We start from the raw sequence: 22,396 nt of genomic DNA, 5'->3' as shown, positions 1-22,396 counted from the left end.
CTAGTAAGCTATTAACTTGGCTCATTTATCAAATGATGAATCAACTTTTATGAGAAATATTCACTGTTTTCTTTTTTTTTTTTTTTTTGAGACGGAGTCTTGCTCTGTCGCCCGAGCTGGAGTGCAGTGGCCAGATCTCAGCTCACTGCAAGCTCCGCCTCCCGGGTTTATGCCATTCTCCTGCCTCAGCCTCCCAAGTAGCTGGGACAACAGGTGCCAGCCACCTCGCCCGGCTAGTGTTTTTGTATTTTTTAGTAGAGACGAGGTTTCACTGTGTTAGCCAGGATGGTCTCGAACTCCTGACCTCGTGATCCGCCCGTCTCGGCCTCCCAAAGTGCTGGGATTACAGGCTTGAGCCACCGCGCCCGGCATATTCACTGTTTTCAAACTGCTTATCAAGTATCCTAATTCTGTCATCTTATGGGTCTATATTATTGAAATTTTCAGAACACTGCTTAATATCTTAATTATTAAATTACAGTGATGTGCCCCAGAGTATGAAAATAACTCAAACTTGTGGCTTGTTTCTGTCTTCTCGTGCAGAATAAACTAGGGGGTCCTGAAGTGCACCATGTTTAGCCAGGTAAAATTAAACCAGATTGGTACTATAGTCCATAGTAGGAAGATAAAGAAATTAAGTACTTATAATTGATGCTACAGGAATGAAAGAATTCACACTTTCTTAGTGCTATTATTTCAGACAGTCTGGTGTCAGAATTAAAAGCCAACCAGTGCATCTGTTTATATTGCCAAGGATTTTCACAGTAAGAAGGGCTAGGAAACACATATTTTTTAATTAGGGTCCAAATTCCAAAGAACACCAAAAAATAGTATGTCAAAAATATATGTTTTTATGATTTTTATTGTCCAATGTCTAAACAAAGACAAAAAACCACATAGCTCACTTCTCCTTCACAAACACAAGTGGAGAGATTAAAAAGTAATTCTGCTGCTTTGGCCACAGACTTTTTTGTTGTTGTTGTTATTCTGCTTGTTTCTGGCTTAGCTACTGCTTTTTCCCCCCAAGATGAAATAATATAGGAAAAGCTGATGAAGGAAACTTCATTCACATAGAAAGTTCACCAGGATGGCTCTGTTACCAAGCCTTAAAAGTTGAATTACAAAGGTTATCTAAAATGACCATTTTATACTTTAAAATACATCTCTTATTTTAAAATTTACATTAACTCCTTGCTTATCTTGCGCTTCTAGTTAAAGAAATGTCCTGTGTAAAATCCATACTGATGTATTGAACGTTGAAGCACTGAAAACTATCATTAACCTATTTTTACTTCTCATCAGCAAAATTAGAAAATTAGATATTTTCTTCAATTTCAAAGCTTACTCCTTTGGTCAGTGAAAGAAAAAGAATACACATACACAGAAGTAATATTTTGTCCACAAGAGTAAATAGACTTCATTGTCTCATTTATTTATTCAACAAATGTTCATTGATGATCTATCTGCCAGACACTGGACTCTCACTATTGGGAAATACTGAGTTGAACGAGACATCACTGTATTTAGCATATAATCATAATATAGGACGATATGATCTCCTACAGGAAAAATACAGGGTACTGGGAAAGCACTTACCAGGAGAAAAATGATGAAACAGACTTGAGAGATGATCGGCCCTCATTCCCTTTATTTGACCAAGGAGGAAACTGAGGTCTAGAAAAGTTAAACTTCAGAATCACAGAGCTCTTTAGTGAAAGTGAAACTAGAATTTATGTCTCCAAATTCAAATTTTATACTCTCTTTATAGCAATGTACTCCCTAGAAAGTGATTGGCTTTGTTTTCCTCCAAAACAATAATGATCAAACCATGAACTTCAAGACAGTTGACTAAAGTTGGAAATGTTCTCTTCGGGAACAGAGTCGATATCCAACCTAATTGCATAACATCCTGAATGGTGGAGAAGTGTTGAGAACTCAGACAGCTGGGGTCTAATCTTGCATTTCTATACCTAACAGCTAGGGTAAGACTAGTCCTTGGGCAAGAATGAAACTCTGAAAATCATTTGCTTTTTTAAAACAATCTTTCAAATCAGGGTAACAATATCTACAAGATACAGGTAAATTTCATGACATAGTTGAACTGAGTAGGTACTCAACACAACATACGTAAATTCCTAGCCCCACTTCTCACTATTGCAAATTGAATAGAACTGACGAAAGACCAGTTCAGCAGAAACCACATCTCAGTTTCTTTATTCCTTTCCATTCATTTTAGCATAAGATTCAGCCTCCAATTTTAAGCCATTTTTGTAGATCATTTTTGGCATACCTTCACAAAATTAAACATTTCCACTCTGTGAATATTTTGGGAGTTAGAAAGCAGAGATTAAACAATTAGATTTAGAGAATTTAATCAGCATGCATCCTCTAAAAAGAGATGGGAAGAAAATAGAGTCAGAAGAAATATATAAAATTAATTAAATCTCCTATGCAATTCTGTGAGTCTCTTTCCATTACAGGTCATAGAAACCTAACCAGTTTAGATAAAGAGGGAATTTGTAGACTCACATATCTAGGATGTCCAGATGGAGACAAGCTTAAGGAGCAACTAAATATGGAGATCCAAACAATAGATTTGGAATTTTTCCGTGTGGCTAAAGTGCCCTGCCTTTACCTTCTTTCTTGGGCCCCTTTTTGGGGTTTATTCTCAGATAGACTTTTTTGTTTTTTCTTTTTTGAGAGAAGTTCTCACTCTCATCCAGGCTGGAGTGCAGTGGTGTGATCATGGCTCACTGCAGCCTTCACCACCCAGGCTTAGTAGATCTCCTACATCTGCTTTCCAAGTAGTTGAGACCACAGGCATGCATCACCATACCTGGTTATTTATATATTTATTTATTTATTTATTTATTTATGTAGAGATATGATTTCTACATGTTGCCAAGCTAGTCTTGAACTCCTGGGCTCAAATGATCCTCTTGCCTCAGCCTTCCCAAAATGTTGGAATTACAGGTGTCAGCCACCATGCCCAGCCTCAGATAGACTTTTTACACATTGCAGAAAAAATGGCTTGTGTCTATCCAAAGCCCAAATAGTGTTTACACCTTATATCAAAGGTGAGAACTGTTACTCCCAGTATGCTAATTTCAAGTCTCAGGGAACACCTGGATTGGTACTATGTGAGTCTCATAACCATCCTAGAACAAGCTGCTGTGGCTAGGAGATAGAGGACTCTGGCTATCATATAGTCTGCGTGAGGAGCAGGAGAGGGCAAGCCAATTCCACTCAAGGGGTAAGGAATAGGTTCTTCACTGTAAAGTAGAGTTCTCTTTCCTGAAAAAGGGATCCTGGACAGGCAAAAAAAAAAAAAAAAAAATGGATAACACTCAATTAGTTTCTTTTCCCTTCTCTTTTAGGATTATCCACACCAATTCTAAATCCTCTTGGAGATCCTGGTAAGTTCATCCTCCTTTCCTTGTGGTAGCTTCCTATAGTGACTAACGGGCACTTTCGGTGCAATATTTAAGGAAAAATACTCTGCCTTTGTCCGTGCCCACAATATGGCTGCCATGGCACCAGCATACAAATCATAACACATGCACATTATTCAAAGCTCATTGGAGTATGTTTCACCTTGGAGGTGCTTATAATCTGTGTGTGTATACATATTAGATAAGAAAAGGTTAGCAATCATTTCCTTATTTAGGCAATACACGGGTTCCAAGTTTACTGTATGTAGGACACTAGGTTTAGCTCTGTGGGAGTATAAAATCCTTAGTGTCTGTCCTTGAATGATTAAGGAAGAAAAGTAAGAGGTGTAAGACATCACTTTTAGCATAACACGATGGACAGCACATGGAGTTAACATTTGAGCTGAGTTTTGGAGGATAAGTAGAAGTTTCACTGAAAGGAATAGGAAAAGAACGGCGTGCACAAAGAGGTCAAGATAGAAAAGTTTGAAATGTGCTTTTTTATTTGGTTAAGAGATCACACATATGAGAGGGATGGGAAATAAACATAGCAAGGTAGTGTTTAAGCATTCATTAATAGAGGTCTGTCCATGCTGTGGTGTATCCACACTGGAGAATATGATGCAGTAATTCTTTAGATGAGGAAGATCTAAATGAGCACACCTCCAGGATATACTAACAAAGGGGAAAAATATAGCTTCCTATTAATAAATACAGCTTGGCCCCATTTACATTAAGTAAAAATCAAATATGCAAATGTTCGTGAATGTATGCAAAAGATCTGGAAAGCTTTATCCCAAACTGATAATAGGAACCAAATAAATTTGTCAAAGAGCAGTGAGAATGGGGCAAGCTGCAGTAATGAAGTGGAGATGTTGCCTTGACATTGATACATCTGTATTGCTTAAGCTATGATTTTTCACAATAGAAACTTACCTACATGTTACTTGCTTAATAAAGAAATATTTTTTATATAAATGAAAGTTTTCTGCTAGGCATGGTGGCTGTTACCTGGAATCCTAACACCTTGGGAGGCTGAGGCAGGGAGGACAACTTGAGGCCAGGACTTTGAGACCAGCCTGGGCAACATATCAAGACCCCATTCCTACAAAAAATGTTTTAATTAGCCAGGCATGGTGGCCTGCACCTGTGATCCCAGCTACTCAGGAGGCAGAGGCAGGAGGATTGCTTGAACCCAGGAGGTCGAGACTGCAGTTGAGCCATGATTGTGCCACTGCACTCCAGCCTGGGTGACAGAGCAAGACCCTGCCTCAAAAAAAAAGTTTTCTAGTAAAATAAGGGTCAATTTACAGACCCCAAAAGGAGTGTGGACTTTAAAAAATTAATATTATAATTATTTTTCGTTGCAATGTGGAGGTTGCTAAAACATTAAGATTTACACATTATTAAGAAGAACGTGTTGGCCAGGCGTGGTGGCTCAAGCCTGTAATCCTAGCACTTTGGGAGGCTGAGACGGGCGGATCGCGAGGTCAGAAGATCGAGACCATCCTGGCTAACATGGTGAAACCCCGTCTCTACTAAAAAAAAAAATACAAAAATCTAGCCGGGCAAGGTGGTGGGCACCTGTAGTCCCAGCTACTCGGGAGGCTGAGGCAGGAGAATGGCATGAATCCGGGAGGCGGAGCTTGCAGTGAGCTGTGATCCGGCCACAGTACTCCAGCCTGGGCGACAGAGCGAGACTCCGTCTCAAAAAAAAAAAAAAAAAAAGAAGAACGTGTTGCAAGTGGGAATATTTTAAGGCTAATAAACAATAGGCAGGTAGAACTCTTTAGAGGCCATTCCAAATATATATGTATAATAAAATACATAAAATATACAATAAGTGAATACATATGAGTGAATAATACGGATTAAGGGGAGACAATCATTCTTTTTTAAGTATTGGGAGTTAAGGTCTCAAAGTAATGTCTTTGGGAAAGTTCTTTTGGGAACTGTCTAAAAGACAACACATTTGGATCTGTAGATCACAAGGGGCCAAGTTGATTTTAGTTTGGATTTAGCAGTCATCTATGCGAAGGAGATAGTTCAAGAATGAATAAGGTCAACAGATCATTAGGGAATAAGTTAGATTAGCAAGGGAAAGAGTGAAGAGAGCTAAAGCCAATGTCTTGGGAAAGATTATTCATTAAGAGAAGTAGAATAATGCATTTGCTCATTCATTCTCCGCTAATATTTTTCAAGTACCTTGTGACAAATCCTGTGCAGGTTTTGAAGACAGAATCACGATGGTGGGAAAAATGGCATGGTGACTGCCCATGGAAAGCTTACGTCCATTGAACCACTAATATGCACATTTAATGAGCATGTATTGTCTTTGCTATGGCATTTAAGTAGCACATCAGCCTTTGAAACAATGCTATAATTATTTTCTTTCTATGGATACAGAAATGAGGCTTAGTGATGAGGAACAATTTGTCCTAAGTCATACAGCAATAAATTGTCAATGGCCTGATTTGAATGCCAACTTTGTCTGCCACTAGAACCCTTACACATTGTGCAACCTAACATACTCAAGAGTGGCCAGCAAAAGGGTCATAGAGAAACCTCTAAAATAGGAGAAAAACCAGGATTCTACATTAAAGAAGACAAGGACAGAGTCATGAGCCTGACTGACCATGTGTCAAGGATGGGAACTGATTAAAGATCATTGATTTGGTGATTAGAGCCATGTATCCATGTGTTTAATATTCATTCAACGATCATTTATTAAGCCCCTAGCATGTATTATCACATGAGCTTTGAAAGGTCAGTTTAATTCGCGGGAAGACAGAAGCCAATTGTGAGGGATTAAGGAGTGAGTGGGTGATGAAACAGTATGTATTAAGGGCTACCTGGAGGAATTTGACAATAGAAAAAAATAGTGCACCTAGGATTTATAGGCTCTGGTTCACCTAAGCATGCATCCAGAGGAAGGAAGCAATCAGTAGAGTAAGACTGAGGATGCAAAGAAAGAGGATGACGGTTGATAAAGACACATCTTCTGTGGATGGTAAAAGAGACAGGGATGTAAACCCCTCACGCAAAGGTTCATCTTTAAAAGACGGAGGGCCCCTTCTTCTCCGATAGAGGATGGATAAAAAGGAATAAACATATTCTGCAGCAAAGTGCAATTGTAGGAAACTGTGCTGATAAAATCTCTTTGGGACAGAGGTTCTCAAGCCTGGCTACACATTAGAATCATCTTCACAGTTGCTAAAAATTGTGATGCTCAGACTGCACTCCAGACCAAATAAATCAGGAAACTGTGAGGTTTCTTCAGGCTGAAGATGTCCAAGGCAGGGTTTAAAGAGTGACAGGCAAGACTTGAATAAGTGAGGAGAAGAGGAGGCATTCCATGTGATGACAACTTAAGCAGCACCAATTAAAAAATTAATTTGCTTAAAACAAAGGAAGCAAGGAAGAAGTGAGGGATGAAATAGAAAAGCTGGTCTGTGAGTAGCTCACAAAGATTTCAAATTGCTGCAAAGTAGATGTATGTGTGCCCTATTGCTTGTGACCATAGCTCTATTAAGCACCAGAAACTTTTTTTTTTTTGAGCCAGGGTCTGACTTTGTCACCCAGGCTGGAGTACAGTGGCACAATCATGGCTCACTGCAGCCTCGAATTCCCAAGCTCAAGTGATCCTCCCACCTCAGCCTCCCAAGTAGCTGTGACTACAGGTGCATGCCACCACGCCTGGCTGATTTTTCTATTTTTTGTAGAGATAGGGTTTTTCTATGTTTCCCAGGCTGGTCTCAAACTCCTGGGCTCAAGAAATCCACCTACCTCAGCCTCCCAAAGTACTAGGATTACAGGCATGAGCCACTGTGCCTAGCCTAGCACTGGAATTTTATCAGTACTGTTTACTTTTTATCCCCAAACCTCATCAGAGTGCCTAGCATATAGTAGATGTTCAATAAACATGAGTTGAATAAATAGCTTAATAAATAAACAAATGTATTTCTTAGGTGTCAACCCAGCCCTCTCTTTAAGTGTCTAGAATACTTGAAAAGTGGAATTGTCTCATACCCAAACCCAAGTCATTCATTATAAGTTCTTGTCCACATCCCACTCAGATATTTCTAGGTCTCATTAGCTATGACTCCAGTCTTTTTATTCTTAATGTATCAGATTTTTATTAAAATTTGTCAAAAATGAGAAAACAATAGGGAAGGCACACATCTATCATATGACTCAGCATTTTACTCCTAGGATTTTAGCCAATAGAAATATCCACACAAAAACTTGCACAGGAATTTTCATAGCAGCTTTATTTGTAACAGCCAACAACTGAAAACAACACAAATATCCTTCAGTTGGGTGGATAGACAAACTGAATTAAGGTATATTCGTGCAACTGAATATTACTCAGCTAAAAAAATTGTTTAGATATGCAACAATCTGAATAACTTTCAAAATAATTATGCTCTGTGAAATCTTGACCAAAAAAAGGTACAAACTGAGTGATTCAGTTTGCATGAAATTTTAGAAGTTGAGTCAATCTATAGTAAGAGGAATGGGTTGGAGGTTGCCTACTAAAGGAAGTGGAGGGATGGATGGATTACAAAAGGACATAGGGAAACTCTGGCGGAGGGTGTGATAGAAATGTTTGTTGTTTTGATTTGGCTTCATGGTGCACACATATGTCAAAAGTCATCAAATGCTATGCTTTAAAGGCTTGTCAATTGTTGTATGTAATGTATCTTAAATCTATAAAAAAAGTTTTAAACAGCAAACAATGAAAAGGGAAGTTTTATCATCAAAATGTCAGCTGGCAAATGATTCAAAATGAGATATTAGATATCTGTAATGTGAACTGTGTCACTTGCTTATTGTCACTGGCCATTATTCCACGCTGAAATCTTGCTCCTGTCATCTTGCTGCACTCCTATCTCCCTCAAACATCAACAGTGCCACCCACTTCACAGATTTCAGCTTGTATCTTTTACAGAGCAGTTTAACTATGACTCTTTCCTACACCAGGATTTTGGGAGACCTCACTTTTAGCACCCAAACTCTGAGACTCTGTTGCCCAGGCTGGAATGCAGTGGCACGATCTCGGCTCACTGCAAACTCTGCCTCCCAGGTTTAACCGATTCTTGTGCCTCAGCCTCCCAAGTAGCTGAGACCACAGGCACATGACACCAGGTCCAGCTAATTTTTGTATTTTCAGTAGAGACTGGTTTTCACCATGTTAGCCAGGCTGGTCTTGAACTTCTGGCCTCAAGCAATCCACCTCCCTCGGCCTCCCAAAGTGCTGAGATTACAGGTGTGAACCCCCACGCCTAGCACAGAGCTTCAAACTTTCACAAGCACTTATGATTTTAGAAATGGTAAGCTTTTTTCCTTCTCTCTGTACAAAGGAGAGAATCACCCTGGAAAGACAAGCAAAAAATCTCCAACCCAGCAAGAAGTCAGTCCCTGTGCGGGAATAAACATTTATTATTGGTAAAAACAATACATATTTACATTATTATTGTGAATAATTACCTCTCTTGCTGCGGGGTTTCAGGATTGATGTCTTCATCCTAAGCACTTTGAGAGTCTGAGGCGGGCTGATCACGAGATCAGGAGATTGAGACCGTCCTGGCCAACATGGTGAAACCCTGTCTCTATCAAAAATACAAAAATTAGCCGGGCATGGTGGCGGGCGCCTGTAATCCCAGCTGCTTGGGAGGCTGAGGCAGGAGAATGGCGTGAACCCGGGAGTCGGAGGTTGCAGTGAGCCAAGATCACCACTGCACTCCAGCCTGGTGACAGAGTGAGACTCTGTCTAAAAAAAAAAAAAAAAAACAAAAAAAACAAACAAGTAACATCATCATTGTGTTCAGCCTCACGAGTGGAGGCGTGAATATTGTGGGCATTCGACTCATGTGCACTGATCATGAGGATACAGGTTGAAGACGAGACACTTGCTGAGATTCTCTACCTTATAATAACAGTAGTAATGATAGCTACTTGGTGTGTCCAAAGCTGTTTAAAAGCATTAACATTTCACATGGTGCACATCCTCACAGAGCAGATCAATATTTATTCTTCCAAGTGTGTCGAGTGTATGGTTGGGGTACCTCGAGGTGAAAACATCACAGTGCCAGTGTCACCATGTCAGCCTCAGCACTTGGAAAGCACATCTTCCAGTTCATTATGTCAGAATAACAAAGTGACCCTCAGCAGTTGAATATACTTATTAATGGCTAAGGGGAAGAAGGGTGGAAGGAGCAGACGACAATGCTTTGGGGGCTTCCAACACTAAGCAACTGTCCAGAATACATGACTGTTATTTGGTGTAGCATCAGCTCTGAAAAGGAAAGACAGACACACATGCACACACACACATGCACACATCACAGCAGGCCTATTTAGTATCTTCCAGATGAGAATTTATTTTTGTGACTCCTAGTCCAAGTAATTTCATTGCCACCTAATTAGTAGGGGCAAGGGGACAGCAGTGGGACTTCCTTTTGTCCCCTTTCTTCTCTCCTTGTATCTCTGTTTGTCTTTGTGTGTGTGTCTTTCTTCCCCCCTCTCTCTCTCTCCTTAGAGTGTGTTTCTCTGATTAAGCAAATCAGCCTTAATTGGTCACTAACCAGGGAAGGACACCCCAGCCTGCTCACCAAGCCCATTAAGGGGTAATCATCCAGCACAACTAACAAGTCACTCAGACCAGAATTTTGGAAGTTGGCTCTTTTGTTCTGTCAGTTTGAAGAGTACGGCGGCACGTGTGATGCAATTTAGAAGGGAGCTCTTTTAGAGCTTTCACTCAGGAAGGCATCGGGAGCTCTGGGGGTAGAGCTTAGCTCAGAAAAAGAGAAAAAACGCAAGTTTGCGTTGACAGCTTGATCCCAGAGAGAGATGGCGGGCTGCTTGTCTAGCAGGTCCTCTGGGTGGGAAAAGGCAGGGGCAGGAGCGTCGTCTTAAGCGAACGTGTGCCGCCAACGTTAAAGGAACAATTCCCTTCCTTATACATGGCTAGCTGTTTGCTGCTGCTGTTTCCTTCAATAAAACCTCTTTGCACTTGCTGATTGGAGCCTGTCAGGCAATGTTTTTCACGTACATGTACGAAAATGCCCTTGTGTGTTTTTAATACATTTACAGTTGATAACAATAGAGCTGTTTTGTCAGGAATGGTAGAAAAGTATTTGTTGCAAATGCAGAGCGATGGTAAGACAACGGTATTCCAGGGCTGCTAGGCCCTGGAGGGTCAGTGCAGCATCCTGGAGCAGGGAATCACTGCAAAATGGGATTAGGTTGTGGTCTTGTCATCCAAATTGAGAAGTGCAAATTTGCCTTTTCAATAGAGCTGGGTTTGTTAAGATTCTCTTTTCTGACTTGGGAGGAAGATAGTAACACAGCAGGTGTGGCGTGGGCATGAACATCCTTAGATTTGAAGACATATTTGGACCTTGGTCTCACCATGAAGCGTTGCCTTTAAAACTCAAGGAGGGTGAAGGCATGGGATGAATTCTTCCACAGACAAACCACCACTTACAGAAGAATCCACCAAAGAAACCTAGAATTGATTATTAAATTACCATTTGCTGTCATAGCAGCTCAACTATTTTTGCTGTTGTTAAATGAAACCAGTTATTAAATAATAAACAATAAGTAGACAACTTCTGCCAGCCAATTTCAAGAGACTGTTCCATTATCCAAACATCTATTTGGCTGGGATTGAAAACCTGTATATATAGATATATAGATATATATATATATATGTGTGTGTGTGTGTGTGTGTGTGTGGTGTGTGTGTGTGTATGATTCATCTCAAATTTGTCTAATGTAACAATAATTTCATAGACATTTTGAGAACCAAGTAAAAGTCCTAGTGGTCAAAAAATAAGCATTTGACACCAGCCCACAAATACATACAGATTTTTATGAAAGGATATCCTGGTGAAAAAAATTTCTATTGCTGTGCAGTGAAATTTCATGTCAGTGAAATGAATCTCCTACGTCTGCCTACAGAATGAAGGGAACTGCACTGGGTGGTGTTAAACTATGTTTACTTTCTTAAAAGGGCATTCGTTGTCCAATGTAAATTATGGTATCTACCAGTAAGAGACAATGTGCTGTTAAATGGATGGCTCTTGTGTCTGATAGCATGGATTCCAATTTCGGCCTGACCGTTTTTAATTCTGTAAGCTTAAGTAAATATTTCCAACTTCCTGGGCTCAATTTCTTAACCATTTTAACGGGGATGGCAGCAATAGCATCTAAGACATAGCATTTTTAATATGATAAAATTAGATAATAATATATTATATTTTGTACAAATCTTAGAATTCAATAAATATTAAATATTTGTATGATTATAATTCCATAATAAATACCCCAAAATATTCTTGATTAATTCACATATAAGTTGTATTCCAAATTAACATGTTATTATCTAGGCTGATTGACAGTAGCTGTTACAAATAGTGACCCCCAAATTTTAGTATCCGAATTTAATAAAAGTGAATTCTTAGCCACCAAAAGCTCAATGCAGATAGATATCCCTGGGTTGCTTTCCATCATGTGGTGACTCAGGGATCCAGGCTTTTTCTATTTTGTGTCTCTGTCATTTTCAGGGGGCTCCTCCGAGTTGTCTACCGTATTTTCTGTTTTCAGCTGGCCAATAAGTAGAGAATAAAATGTGGAGAATCATATGATATATTTTAGGGGCCAAACATGCAAGGGAGATACATCATTTCTGCCAATGTCCCTTTGGCCAGAACTATTTGTATGTCCTGCTGAGATGCAAGAAAACCAGAAAAATATAATTTAACCATGTGCCCAGAGGAAGCAAGTTCTGCTATGTAGCATCTAGCCAGTCTGTGTCACCAACATAGATCTTTATGAGCTAAAGAGAGGGTAATTAAAATGATCTTCTTTAGCCATATTTGAAGGATTGGATATACCAATATATGCAAATAAGGAGCATCTGAATACAGAATATTCCTAATATATGCACGGACATGGTTGCCCACTAAATTCTTTCACACACTCACCCTCCTCAGCTATCTCTGGAATTTTCTCCTGCTTCCTGATCATTCATCCCTGACCCCTTTTCTTTTCTTACATGTGTAAGATGCTGATAACTAAAAATCGTAGTAAAGTTTACAAAAAGTGTTATGCTTTTGATAAAAGAGAAGGTACATCCTTTCTATTCTTCCTCAAAATTCAGTTATTGGTTCATCTTCTCTGGGAAGACCTCATTAGCTGGGGAGGCTAAGTGGGGTGCCCTGCATTGGTATCCCATTAGCCTCTGTTGTAGCATTTATTACAGGGTATTTGCAGTGTTTCTTCGCTGGACTCTACTCTTGGACTAGCAGCTATTTGAAAGCTAACTTATGCCTTTTAGCTGAGTTTCTCCTCACGTACTACAGTGTCTGCCACATAACAGACACTTGGTAGCATTAGCTAAAGGAATTAAGGAATTTTGAGGTGTAACCCAGCTATCCATCTTAATAGGTAGAGAAAAGGAGAGTACAAATGAAACTTGATTGTTGTTAGTAAAAAAAAAAAAAATGATTCATGAAAAAAATTAATGAGAACATACATTTTCCTTCATCAAATACAAAACTGTTATTTTGTTTTCAATTTTTAATATTTAGCCCCATACCAAAAAAAAAAAGTAAGAAAACTTAAATGTTTCACCAGGTTCCAGTAAGTTGACTCTGAAATATTTTCCTTTCATTTACTTAATCTAGAAGTTAGAAAAAAGACAAACAACTTAGAAAAATTATACCAGGGGTCCTTTTCCCAAAACTGTGCTACATTAAAATACAGAGTCTATTTCTGAATCTCTATCAGTGAAGCATTATTTTTTTTGGCAGCCTAACGTCAGTCATAAGACAACAATTTCTTCTGAGAGGAAAGAAAAGCTATCCTGAAGATGAGTTACTTGTCAAATTAAACTTTGATTAAAGAAAAGATTTTTTGGTTAATATTTTCAATTCATAGTGAAACATAAAATATATAATATAGTGTTATGTTTTCTTCAGCATCTTGGCATGCTTGCAATGCTTTAGTAGATAGTATAGTGGATATTAGCCCTAACATGCCTTTCTTGATAACAAAACCTCTAAAAATTAAGGATAGTAAAGACAACAGTTAGCACCTTTTTCAGTTCTAAATGTTGAACTATTTAGTACATGTTATTTTAACAATAGAAGTGACCTATTCAATCTGATATCATTAAGATTCTCTTTTGCACATTATTTATATTGCTTATTTATTATATTAATATTATATTACTATATTATCATTATTATTTATTATATTATACCTACTATGAATGTTAGACTCTTTACCTATTAAGTTTGCTTTAGCAGAAGGAGTGCACCTTGGTAGTTAAAAGCTCATGCTCTTTTCTGGAATCAGACTTCCTGTGTTCAAATCCCAGCTCTGCCACTTACTACTATCTGCATTTATAATTCACAATTTGTATTACCTTTCTATGCCTCAGCCTCCTCACTTGTAAAACATGGAAGGTAATAGTGCTTATCCCATGGAGTTATTGGGAGAATTATCAGAGCTTATTCATTGAAAGCCTCAGAACACTATCTGGCATCTCAAAAGCCTGTAGAAATAGTTAACTACTATTATTAGGTTGGTGCAAAAGTAATTGCAGTTTCAATGGCAAAAACCTAATACCTTTTGAAAGAGTAATCTATGTTCAACTTTCCACTTTCTTATTTTTTATTTCCTTCATTCAGCCCACTCACTTTGTCTTCTAGCCTTGTCCCTCTATCGAAATTGTTCTAGCAAAAGTCTCCAATGACCTCCATATTGCCAAAGTCAGTGGTCTGTTTTTCCCGTCAAAGTATACTTGCCTTCTTTGCAGCACTTCATATTTTGAATCACATTGTTTTCTTGACATATTCTCATCTCTTGAGTAAGAAGAAGTGGTATGGAAAAAACAAGAACAAACTAGAGAGACTGTTATCACAGTTGTCCAGGAAAATATAGTATAAGGAGGAGACTATAATAGGTTTGGAGATTAATTTAAAAGAGAACAGTGAGATAAGAATGACTAGAATCCAGTCTATTTCCTTTCTAATTCATCCTCCATCATGGCATTTCTAAGACAAAAATATCATCTTGTTGTATTCCTGCTTTAACCTGTATTTCAGGTATCTTACACAGGTGTTAAGGGAACTTGGATATAATTTGTGTGCTGGGGAATGAAGGAATCTATATCATATGTCTGCATATGGTGCATTTTCCCAGGAAAAAAGATGCATGTATTTTTTTGAGGTCCATCCCCTGTCATTCAAGAGCCACTTCTCCAGTGCCTCCCTGTTGTCTATAGGCTGAAATAAAAATAATCTATGGGTAAAGATCAAAAGCTTCATCAGAATTCCTACCAGTACCTCTTCTCTCCTTTCCCATCCCCACTTCTTACCATGCTCTGCTAAGCACTATTTTTTTACACTTCCATATTCTACAAACTTTTTCTTCTCTTCTGAATATCCTTGCTTTTAATTGCCACCTGGAAATTGAACACTAATTTTTTCTTTTTTTAAGACAGAGTCTCGCTCTGTTGCCCAGGCTGGAGTGCAGTGGCACAATATTGGCTCACTGCAACCTCCGCCTCCCAGGCTCAAGCAATTCTCCTGCCTCAGCCTCCTGAGAAGCTGGGATTACAGGCACACCCCACCATACCTGGCTAATTTTTGTATCTTTAATAGAGACAGGATTTCACCATGTTGGCAAGACTGGTCTCGAACTCCTGACCTCAGGTAATATGCATGCCTCGGCCTCCCAAAGTGCTGGAATTGCAGGCATGAGCCACTGCTCCTGGCCTTGAACACTAATTTTTAAAGAGCCAGTGAAAATTTCATCTGCTCTGAGACACCCTTCTGCATATTATACCCAACAGAATAGGAAATTCCTGGGCTTTGCATCCACAAAGTTGTGTGTGTGCCTCTGTTACATGGCTCATCATATGCTATTAAAATGACCTGAGTGCCTCTCACACACGGAAGAGGGAATTCTGAAGGCAGGGGCCAGGTCTTACTCATCTTTATATATCTACCAGTGCAGTTTATATTGCCTGGTACTTTACGAACATTCATAAATGTTTATAGAATGAGTGAAGGAAATGCTGATTACTGCCCTGTTTCAAAATTTATCTATTAGGTGGGGATGTCGTATGTGTTTTCTGAGGGATGTAATCCACTGTTGTCTTTTATTTTTTTAAGTGAATGCTGATTAATCCATCCTGGAAAATACCTACCATACTCTTCAATATAGAGAGGAATTAAAAAATTAAGGCAATATGTCTCATCCTCTCTACATTGTTAATGATGTAAGCATCATCAAAAGACCACTTGGTAGATGGCGAGGGAACAAAGATTTGATAACATAATTCTTAAGCCCTCAGAGGCCAGAACTCTTTCCACTAGCAAAGTTTGTCTAAACAAAGCTCATTATAACATTATTTTAACAATGGCACCACCATGTATCTTTAACTGACAAATGACATTATTTTAAAATACATAAATCTTAAGTGTTTTTGTTCTTATCACCAAACTATAGTTCTATTTTATTGTTTCATCTTGGGGGTATTCAAGAAACACTAAACTGCTTTTGATCTAGAAGAGAAAGTGTTGCTTGTGAAGGTGTTCAGAGAACTTGGAATTAGGCATGCTTCTGGCATCTTCACTGTTACAGAGAAAAGGATTTTGAAGCAGGGAGAATACAAACAGTATACACTGACTCTTGACACACTGTTGCTTTCTTAAACTAGAATAATAAAAATTTGCAAATGAACAAAAGAGTGGGAGGTAGATATCTGATTTACAATGTTTTTGAGATAAAGAACACTATAAAAAAAGATCAATGTGAATAATAAAGCATTGTTAACTGAGTCATGACATTTCTATTCTAGCGACTTGAACGGCAGAACTCTGCAAATGAGCACCTTGTGCCACTTTCCAAGTGGGAGGAAGACATATAATTATAATTCTCACACTGACGAGAATTCAAGAAAATCTGGGGAAAAGTTTATTGAAAAACATATTGACATATTAGTATTATAAATTTCTCTTATTAAACCAAAAAATAAAATTTCTTTTGTAGACTAGTTCATCATGGCACAAAAGGTGTTTCATGAAAGGATGTACCTGCTTTGAAAATTCCTTTCTTATATTGAGAAAGATCTACCGTGTATTTATTCTGTAACTTTCCAGCACCCAAGATGTAGTAGAGAAATATATTTTCCAAACACTTTTAACCTCCATTGTCTTGAGTACACCTATCAACATTGTCATGTCACCTATCCAAAATCCTCATGAAAACCTTGTATTTAGTCAAAACTAATGAATCTGTTTCACCACACTTTGAAAAAGTAAAAGAGGATATAATATTATGTTTTCACTTAACATACATTTTCAGCCATCTCCTTTCTTTGTTGGATGGATGAGGTGGTGGGGGAACTGCAAAAATTACAGTGATATTATCAACTGCAGTGTTTTAATAGAGCACAGAACTGGAAATAGCATTTTGCCGAGTGCAATGGTTAAATGAATTTTTAAAAAACCAAGGGTGAATTTTCTCCTGATATTTAACTCCACTGGTCTCAGAGGGTGGATTCCCAAGTATTGCAGGAAGCTCTCTAACTGAGCCCATTACTGCCTCTGGCACTTGAGAAGCCAAAGGGGCAGTTGTAAAGTCAGACACTTAGTGAGCATTGTGGAAATTATAGTGTTGTGTTCAATGTATCCTCTGCAGGGTGCTTTCCTATCTTCAGAGAACACACTCATTAAGTGCTGCCAACAAGAGAATGAAGTGCTTTTCTTTACAAAAAGGGCCACCTTTTATCTGGAGCCCATCCAAAGGGCTTCTAGAATAGGTAGGAGAACATAATGAAATAAAGTAGCTCAGCCATGGAAGTTTGTAACATCTGCTGCAGCACGGAGTCATCTCTCCAAACGTATTGGATTTATCCACCATTGCAGTGTGCTTGGAGGATTGAGGAAGAGTGCAACATGCTGGGTTCATGTAGAAACCTTGGCTGGGACTTAGAATCAGCCTACTTATAAACCGAGAAGAAAATATATTTTGGCTATTTACCAAAGTCTATGAATCCAGTTTCATCCACATTCAATTATTTTCCCTCTGCTTGTTAGTGATAAAGATACACACAGGGATTTGGGTTTTACACTAACCTGGTATTTGTTACAATATCTACTGTGATAATGAATACAGATTAAGATACATGGGGAAATATATAAAGACTGCAGATAACTGCAGTCTTGTATATTTCCAGTAGAGAGAACATATCAAGTTATAGTCAAGAAAGAAAGAAAACCAAAAGGATGGGGGAAGAGGACAGTACAAAAGTTAGATTGATGAAACAGAGTAAGAGAAAGAGCACGATAAAGGGAGAAAAAAAAGATTAAGTCTAAAAGAGTGGCTAAAAGCAAACTCACCTCTGAGAAAAACTATTAAAAGAAATCCAAAGCAGCTAACGTTCATTTGTACGTGAATTAAATTGATTGCATGCAACCAGCTTGGAATTGACCTGGTCCTGTTCTAGGATGCTCTTAAAACTGGGAAATATGTTGGGAAAAGAAATTTTTCAGACTTAAGTTTTGGGAATGAACCTGTGACAAAGCACCCGGAAATAGCCTGTAAGACTCATTGTGTCTGCCCAAAGGACAATAACTTGTCAGTAGATTTCTCATTTTCGGTGGGGGAGACAACTTCAGCTTTTCTGAATTGAGGCACTGCACTAGTTTCCTTGAAATCTAGAAGAGTAACTTTTGCTCAGAAAGGAAAAAATGGAATCATTTTTAATTCTATCTCATTTTCTTAAACATATGTAGGCTCAAAATACTGGATATGAATGTTTATATCAGTGTTCTGCACTCATCTCAGTTGATTTTTAAGGAATCTGTGCAGAGATAGGTGGTGGTAAGAGATAGGGCTTGGGAGTCAGAAAAAAATTGAGTTGAGTCTTGACTGTGTGAGCTTGGCTAAATAACTTCATCTCTCTGAGTTTTAATTGCTTTGTGGCTCACAAATAAGAGCACAATAAGGGAAAACCTAGACAAAAAGTGTCACTTTCATGTGTTAGCATCCTGTTACAAATAGACATAAAGGATAGCATAGAACAATGACAATCATCAGAAACAGGTGTCAGAGGGTTGACCATAAGACTTGCCACGTTTTCCATGACTCTTTGTTTAATATAATGTATCTGAAATTTGAAGCCTGAGCCTAACTCATACTCACAGAACTCATACTCACAGAATCAGATATTCTGAGAGTATAACACAGCAATATGTGTTTCAACAAGCACTACAGGTCCTGATATATAAATTATGGTATGCCATTTGGGCTTACCAAGCTGATCACCTGAAAAGGCATTCCTCTCAGAGTGACCTTGACAATAGCAAATGATATTCCTTTAAAACATCAGCAGTATCTTCTAATGACTTATGGAGCTCTCGTAGGGAGGAAGTACTCTTGCCAGCCTACCACAATTATTGAATAGGAGTCACCTGGTATATTTACCCTGGTTTCTATCACCAAGAGACAACTTTGTACAAAGTATGACTGGCTCACTTCAGGTTTGAATAGTCCATTAGCTAAGTGGTAAGGATGTCTGAGTAACCTAGGAGGCCCTATGGTTCCATCTTAAATATTATTCCTTTAGAATTTCTGTTACTGTTTTCAACCTTTTGAGTCTCTTCGAATTTATTCAGAATTCAATTTAAGTGAGATTAGCCCAAATCAGATCTAGCATAAGTAAAGAATTGCTTTACTGAAAACCAACCTATCCAAAGTACTAACTTGTAAGTACATAGACACAAACAAATCCATAAATATCAATTATTAAAATAGGTTTAAAATGCATACTTTTCTATAACTCATTTGACAAAAATAAAAATGCCAATGAGCTCTTAGCAATGAGCTAAAATGAGTAGTTTTATCTTCATGATAACATAGAATTTCCAAAGTAGAGGACCTGAAGTTTCGAAGAGTCTTCATCTCCAGTTGCCAAAAGCAAGTACGAATTTTATCCAAACCCACAATTCTCCAAGGCTCTGACTGTTCACCTGCCTTAGATTTTCAGAGAAAGAAACCAGCAGAACATCTTTGTCTCTGTAAGCCTGGGAGACCGGGAGAAGCTGTGGAACGTAAAAGCACTGTGACAAACCTAAAGCATAAAGGGTGGGTGTGCCAACGGTTAATATTGTTGTTGTTATTTACTAAATGGGGTAGAGCCAAAGCACTCGCCTATGGAATGCTTGAAATTTTTCTATGACAACCTAATTGATCAAGATGCTTAAAAGGGAATGAGGTGACTAATCCACCCAACTGATAGGATGAGTACTAACACTCATTATCTATTGGGTTGGCACGAAAGTAATTGTGGTTTTTGCAATTGAAAGTAATGGCAAAAACCTCAATTGCTTTTGCCCCAGTCAAAAAATGTAGCAATGTCCTGTAAATGGCAGGACCACCTTAACAATGATGCTTGATATAATCAGGGTCCCAAGGATTGGGACAACAGTCAAATTGCCTTATCATCCAAGATCTACCTCATTATCCTTTTTCCCCTTCCATTTGAACCTTGGCATCATTGACCAGTCACTAGTCATTCAGGGGAATTATATTGGTTTTCAAAATCAGGTTAGAGATGGCACAGAAGGAATGCCTGTAAGCAAGCTATCTGTTGACATGTGTATCTCCTTTAAATAGGCCATAAAGCTTCCAAGGGCACAACCAGGCCTCAGTCATCTTTGTGTCTCCTGCATATATCACGGTGGTTAAGAGGAAAGGCTGTAGAATCCAAATGCCTAAATTCAAATTCTTCCTCATAATCTTTACTAGTTTAGTAATAAAGCAATGAATAAGGCACAGTGCCCTTCTTCTCTAAGATGTATTCTCCTCACTAGGAAAATTGAACTTATAATAACTTCCTCATTGGGTTATTGTGAAGATTAAATGAGAATTCATTTAAAGCACTTAGGCAAAGCTTCTCATAGTGTGAAGTGAATGTTAGCTATCATTATTTTTATTATTATAGCAGGCACTAATGAATACGTGAATGGATGAATGGGTACATGGGAGAGGAAACTAACTGACATCTACGGTTTATTCCACATCTAACATTTTATACTTTATTCAGTTTCCAAAGAACTTCATGTCTGAAAACGTCTTATCTGAAAATATTTCACCAGTGCTGGTTATTATTGTACCTGGTTTAGAGGCAATATAATATGGGAAAAAGCAAATAGACTAGCAGTCCTAGAACCAGATTTAAAACATGTCATTACCTACCACTTAGTAAGTTGATGCATAGCTACTACATTCATTCACCCTTTACGCCAAGCCCTGTGCTAAGCTCAGGAATGCCAAGGCATGATTCCCCTCCCTGATGGTGGGAAAGACACACTTACAACTGAATGTCATGGAAGTACAAAAAAGGAAATGATCTTCTTTTATGCAAGTCGAGGAAAGTTTCAGAGAGACTGAAATCTCCATAAGGGAGGACAAAGGATTTTACTCATTCCCATATTTTCACTGCCTGAAACACTAGCAGTCAGCAAATATTTGTTGAATAAAAATTAATTGTTGAAGGTTTCCTTATACATTATACCCAGATGCCATTCTAAAGGGAGAACAAACACCTCAACATACTTCCTGGGTCCCGACTGTGTTTCCAACCAGGGTTAGTTTTGTATGTTGAAATTTACTTCAATGCTTTGGTAGTAAATTCAATTTTGAACCAGTTACAAATTGTGTACCAGTTCTTAATTTTTGCTGTCAGTCAGCAAAAATATAACTTGAAGTAATTCTTTTTAAAAGCTTTGATGTTTGTTGTTGTTGTTGTTGTTGTTGTTTTTTAAAGAGATAAGGTCTTGCTTTGTCACCCAGGGTGGAGTGCAGGGGTGCCATCATAGCTCACTGCAGCTTCAAACTCCTGGAGCCAAGTTATCCTGTCACATCGCCCTCCCAAAGCACTGGGATTACAGGCATGAGACACTGAGCCTAGCCTTAAGGAAGTTTTTTTAACATAGCATATTTTCTTCTGATAATGAAGATAATACAATTTTCTTCTGACTATTGGACTCTCACACAGAAAAGACAAACTGAAGATAAAATTCATGAAATATAATCTTATTCTCTCAAAATTTTAATACGTCACACCACTGTTTTCTGATGTTCAGTTTTGTACAAGAACAATTTGAGGCCAACTTCAGGAACAGTTATTTCTCATTTGATCTAGTTTTCCTTGCCTGAGTACTTGAAAGATCTTTTCTTTATTTTTGTAATTCAAAATATTTTTTAGAATTGTGGGTCTCTTTTTACTAAATTTTAGGCAGTGGAGTACACTTTCAAAAAGTGTTTCTGCTCAGGAAATACATTGTGGTACCATCTTTGAACAAAGCTTATGCTTGGATTGTTTTGGTTTCTCCTCTAGGAAACTGTATCTCTTAGGTGAGATCTATATGTTCTGACCTTTGAGTTTGACATTTTGTCATCATAACTTGAATTCTTTGTCCTTCACTTTTGAACTGTGGGAGAGTTTTTCAGATTTGCTTTTAATCTCTGTTACTAATGATACTTTCTGCAGTGTCAATTCTGTATTTTACTGCTTCTGATGTAGATTTTTATTCTGTCATTTCAATTTTGAATTCTTCAGTATCTCTCTTGGTTCACACATGTCCCTTTGAATCCATTCTGTTGGCTTTTCATCCCAATTTGTTTGATCCTTAAGATTATATCTCAGTATGTCTCTTCTTTACAAAGTTATTCTTGCAACCTAATGAGAGCCTTATACAATTTTTGAAAAATTTCTTCTGTTTACGGTAACAAATTATTCCTGGATCAGTTAAGGTGACAAAGAACTATAGCTCTCTTGGTCACATCAAAAATCAATACCTCTAAAAAATCGTAACAGCCTAATTTTCTTGTTGACACAAAATATGGTTTATGAATCAGGAGCATGCAGAAAACAACAC

General features: G+C 38.1%; 1 protein-coding gene across 2 annotated transcripts in view; it reads left to right on the top strand.

Moving 5' to 3' along the window:
* MDFIC2 (MyoD family inhibitor domain containing 2) overlaps positions 1–22,396 on the top strand; it is a 105,512-nt gene that overhangs the window by 58,508 nt on the left and 24,608 nt on the right. The window contains exon 3 of one of the 2 annotated variants that reach the window (XM_033199996.1): positions 3,378–3,416. The exons of the other annotated variant lie outside the window; for it this stretch is intronic. Coding sequence (XP_033055887.1) covers positions 3,378–3,416 — 39 coding nt within the window. The remainder of the gene's footprint in view (positions 1–3,377; positions 3,417–22,396) is intronic. 2 annotated transcript variants of the gene reach the window in all.

This window comes from Trachypithecus francoisi, unplaced genomic scaffold (assembly GCF_009764315.1).
Source record: "Trachypithecus francoisi isolate TF-2019V2 unplaced genomic scaffold, Tfra_2.0 Lachesis_group0, whole genome shotgun sequence".
Lineage (NCBI taxonomy): Eukaryota > Metazoa > Chordata > Mammalia > Primates > Cercopithecidae > Trachypithecus > Trachypithecus francoisi.
The sequence above is the reverse complement of the archived record's forward strand: the minus strand, read 5'-3'. Positions and strand labels throughout refer to the sequence as shown.